A 3563-nucleotide genomic window follows, 5' to 3' on the forward strand; every position below is an offset into this window, starting at 1 on the left:
TTTTCCGTGTCTTCCCTTGCGTTCACAGATAATATGAAACCACTGACACGCAGTTCCAGTTATGAAATCCTGACACATTTCAGTAAGTCTGTGTAAAATTTATAATAATGTGTGATGGAGGTGTACCAGGTAAAGTGTTTTAGTGTTGGTGGTGAAACGACTGTGGAATGAAATACATGCATTTACTTCAAGTTTTATTGATTTTAATTTCTTAATTTAAGGGGAGAAATAACTTTTCAATTAACACATAATATTTAAATTTAATTTAAGTCAATTACTTTTCTGATTCTCTTTAGTTGTGTGGAAATAAGTAAATAATTAAATAAATAAAATAAGTAAATAATAAGGAAATAATTTACTTTTCTTCCCAGTGTCCGAGCTGAGGGTGGTTCTGCTAGGGAACAGCTGGTCAGAGATGAGAGCAGTGGGGAACATGATACTAAGAGAGGAGAAGTTCTGTACTGAAAGAGCAGCAGACTGCTGTGTGGAATTCAGTACACCCTTTGAGCAAAAACAAATAGTTGTCATTAACACCCCAGACCTGCTGCTCACCAAAATCTCTCAGGACAAACTGAAGGAACATGTAGAAACATGTGTGAGGCTCTCTGATCCTGGACCTCATGTGTTCCTGCTGGTTCTACAACCTGAAAACTTCACTGAGGAGCAAAAACAGAGACTCTGCAGAGTCCTTCAACTGTTCAGTGATCGATCATTTGACCATTCACTAATTTTCATGTCAACATCCAGAGAGGAGAGCTCATTTGAAAACTGTGTGACTCATCCACCGCTAAAAGAAATGATCAGAATGTGCAGATACAGATACCTGTGGCAGAAGAGCTTTGAACGTTCAGAGCTGTTAACACGTTTGGTTCAAACAGCAAAGGAGATAAATGAAGATCGTCTGAGCTGTGATGTATTTGAGGATGAGGATGGCGGATTATTCATGAGACCAAAGTGTGTTTTAAACCTGGTTCTGTGTGGGAGGAGAGGAGCAGGGAAGACGTCAGCAGCCAAGGCCATTTTAGGTCAGACTGAGCTTCATTCAGCCTCCAACTCATCAGAGTGTGTTAAACATCAGGGAGAGGTGTGTGGACGTTGGGTTTCCCTGGTGGAGCTGCCTGCCTTGTATGGAAAACCTCAGGAGGCAGTGATGGAGGAATCACTCAGGTGTATCTCCCTCTGTGATCCTGAGGGTGTCCATGCCTTCATCCTGGTCCTACCTGTGGCTCACCTCACTGATGAAGACAAGGGAGAGTTAAAGACCATCCAGGATGCATTCAGCTCTCGAGTCAATGACTTCACCATGATTCTGTTCACTGTGGACTCAGATCCTACAGATCCAGCTGTTGGTAACTTTGTAAAGGAAAACAAGGACATCCAGGAGCTCTGTGAGAGCTGTGGAGGAAGATCTGTTGTTCTCAACATCAAAGAGAAACTGCAGCTCCAAGAACTGTTGGAGACTGTGGAAAAGATAACAGTTCACAAAAACTATACAATAACCATGTTTACACGTGTCTGTGTGGATAAAATCACCACACTCCAGGCGGAGCTGAAAAACTTGAAACCACATGATGTTGGCCTTTGTAAGTACTTTTTCTTTTTAAATTTTCTAAACCATGGGTTTTATAAAACTTTTATAAATCTGCCAAGGTTGAAGATCATGTCTACACACATAAAATCCAGACATTAGAACAGACAGAATTTTCCTTAATCAAACTCCATTTCTCATATTAATTAGACTTATACTTCTATTATATTTTTGATTAAGAATAAATAATATTTGCTATGAGCAAAAGTACATAGAAACTATATTTATCATTTTAAACACAAAAGACTGGACATCAAGGCCTTATACACTATCTCAGATGTAATGAGAGGTGATCCAGAGCGTCCTCAGTCTCTTTAAATACCACCGTTCTTGATACATTCAGGCCAAATAGTTCAATATTGGTTTCATCAGGCCAGCGAATTTTGTTTCTCATGAGCTTAGTCCTTCAGGTACCTTTATGCTCCGGGTGGGCTGTCATGTGCCTTTTACTGAGGAGTGGCTTCAGTCTGGCTACTCTACCATATAGGCCTAATTGATGGAGTGCTATATAAATAGTTGTCCCTTTGCAAGGTTCTCCTCTCTCCACAGAGAAATGCTCGAGGTCAGAGTGAACACTGAGTTCTATGTCACCTCCTTGATTAAGGCCCTTCTGCCCTGATCACTCAGATTGCCTGGGCAGCCAGCTCTAGAAAGAGTCCTAGTGATTCCAAACTTCTTCCATTTGTGATGGAGGCCACTGTACTCAGTGGGACCTTCAATCCTGCAGACATTTTTCTATATTCTTCTTGAGATCGGTGTCTCGAAACAATCCTGACTCAAAATGTACAGACAATTATTCGGACTTCATGGTTTGGTTTATGCTCTGACATGAACTGTCACCTATGGGACCGTAAATAGAGAGGTGTGCTTTTCATTTTTGTCATTATAAAGTATTGTTTGTAGAATTTTAAGATACAAAGGGAATTTAATCCATTTTGGAATAATCTTATAATATGACAAAATGTGGGAAAAGTGAAGCACTGAGAATACTTTCCATATGTAAATCAGGCTGAGGTCTGGACTTTGACAGGACCATTGCAACACTTTGTTTCTCTTCTTTTTCAGCCATTCTGTGGTAGATGTCTGGCTGTGCTTGGAATCATTGTCCTGTTGATGACTCACTTTGGTCCAAGTTTTAGCTCTGGGACAGATGGTCTCACATTTTGTATAAGGTGTTTGTGCTGATACACTCAAAACAAATGAAATTGGGTGGTTGTTACATTTACAAAATTCAAACTTGTAGTTGTGGTTAGTTGCCTGGACTCACAAAATTCACAAGATCACACAAGACTTCAAACCTTGAGTTTTTACCTGTAAAGGACAAAAACGTGCAGAAAATTCTATATCAAGCCTTGTAATCATAGCTTCCCTACTTTTTTGAAGTCTAGATTGACAGCTCGGTGGCACAGTGGTTAGCACCGTTGCCTTGCAGCAATAAGGTCTTGGGTTCAAATCTGCAATATAGCCAAGTTTGCAGTGGGTTCTCTCTGGGTACTCTGGTTTCCTGCCACAGTTAAAGTCATGCAGTAATTGGGGTTAGGTTAATTGGTCTTTCTAAAGTACCCATGAACATAAGTGCAAATGGTTGTCTGTCTCTCTGTGATAGGCGACCTGTCCTGTACTCTGACTCGGGGTGGCAGAGCAGGTCAGCCACTAATCAGAAGGTCGGTGGTTCGATCCCAGGCTGCAGGCCAAATGTCCTTGGGAAAGATACTAATATCATGTTTGCCTACTGGTGGTGGTCAGAGGTCCGGCAGCCTCGCCTCTGTCCTGTCAGTGCGCCCCAGGGTGGCTGTGGCTACAATGTAGCTTGCCATTGTCAGTATGTGATGTGTTTGTGTGAATTGGTGGATGACTAAATGTAGTGGCAGACCGGGGTGGTGGTCCCCATCTTTAAGAAGGGGGACCGGAGGGTGTGTTCCAACTACAGGCGGATCACACTCCTCAGCCTCCCTGGGAAAGTCTATGCCAGGGT

The 3563-nt window shown here is 41.9% G+C and overlaps 1 protein-coding gene across 1 annotated transcript in view; it reads left to right on the forward strand.

Moving 5' to 3' along the window:
• Positions 1–805: 805 nt before the first annotated feature.
• The window catches only part of LOC102203146 (GTPase IMAP family member 8-like), a gene marked incomplete at its 3' end in the record, with an annotated part of 6188 nt that continues 3430 nt past the window's right edge, over positions 806–3563 (forward strand). The window contains exon 1 of the mRNA XM_013907961.1: positions 806–1583. Within this exon, the coding sequence (XP_013763415.1) occupies positions 806–1583 (778 nt within the window). The remainder of the gene's footprint in view (positions 1584–3563) is intronic.

Source organism: Pundamilia nyererei, unplaced genomic scaffold (assembly GCF_000239375.1).
Source record: "Pundamilia nyererei isolate P.nyererei 1_Seehausen unplaced genomic scaffold, PunNye1.0 scaffold00659, whole genome shotgun sequence".
In the NCBI taxonomy this organism is placed as follows: Eukaryota; Metazoa; Chordata; class Actinopteri; order Cichliformes; family Cichlidae; genus Pundamilia; species Pundamilia nyererei.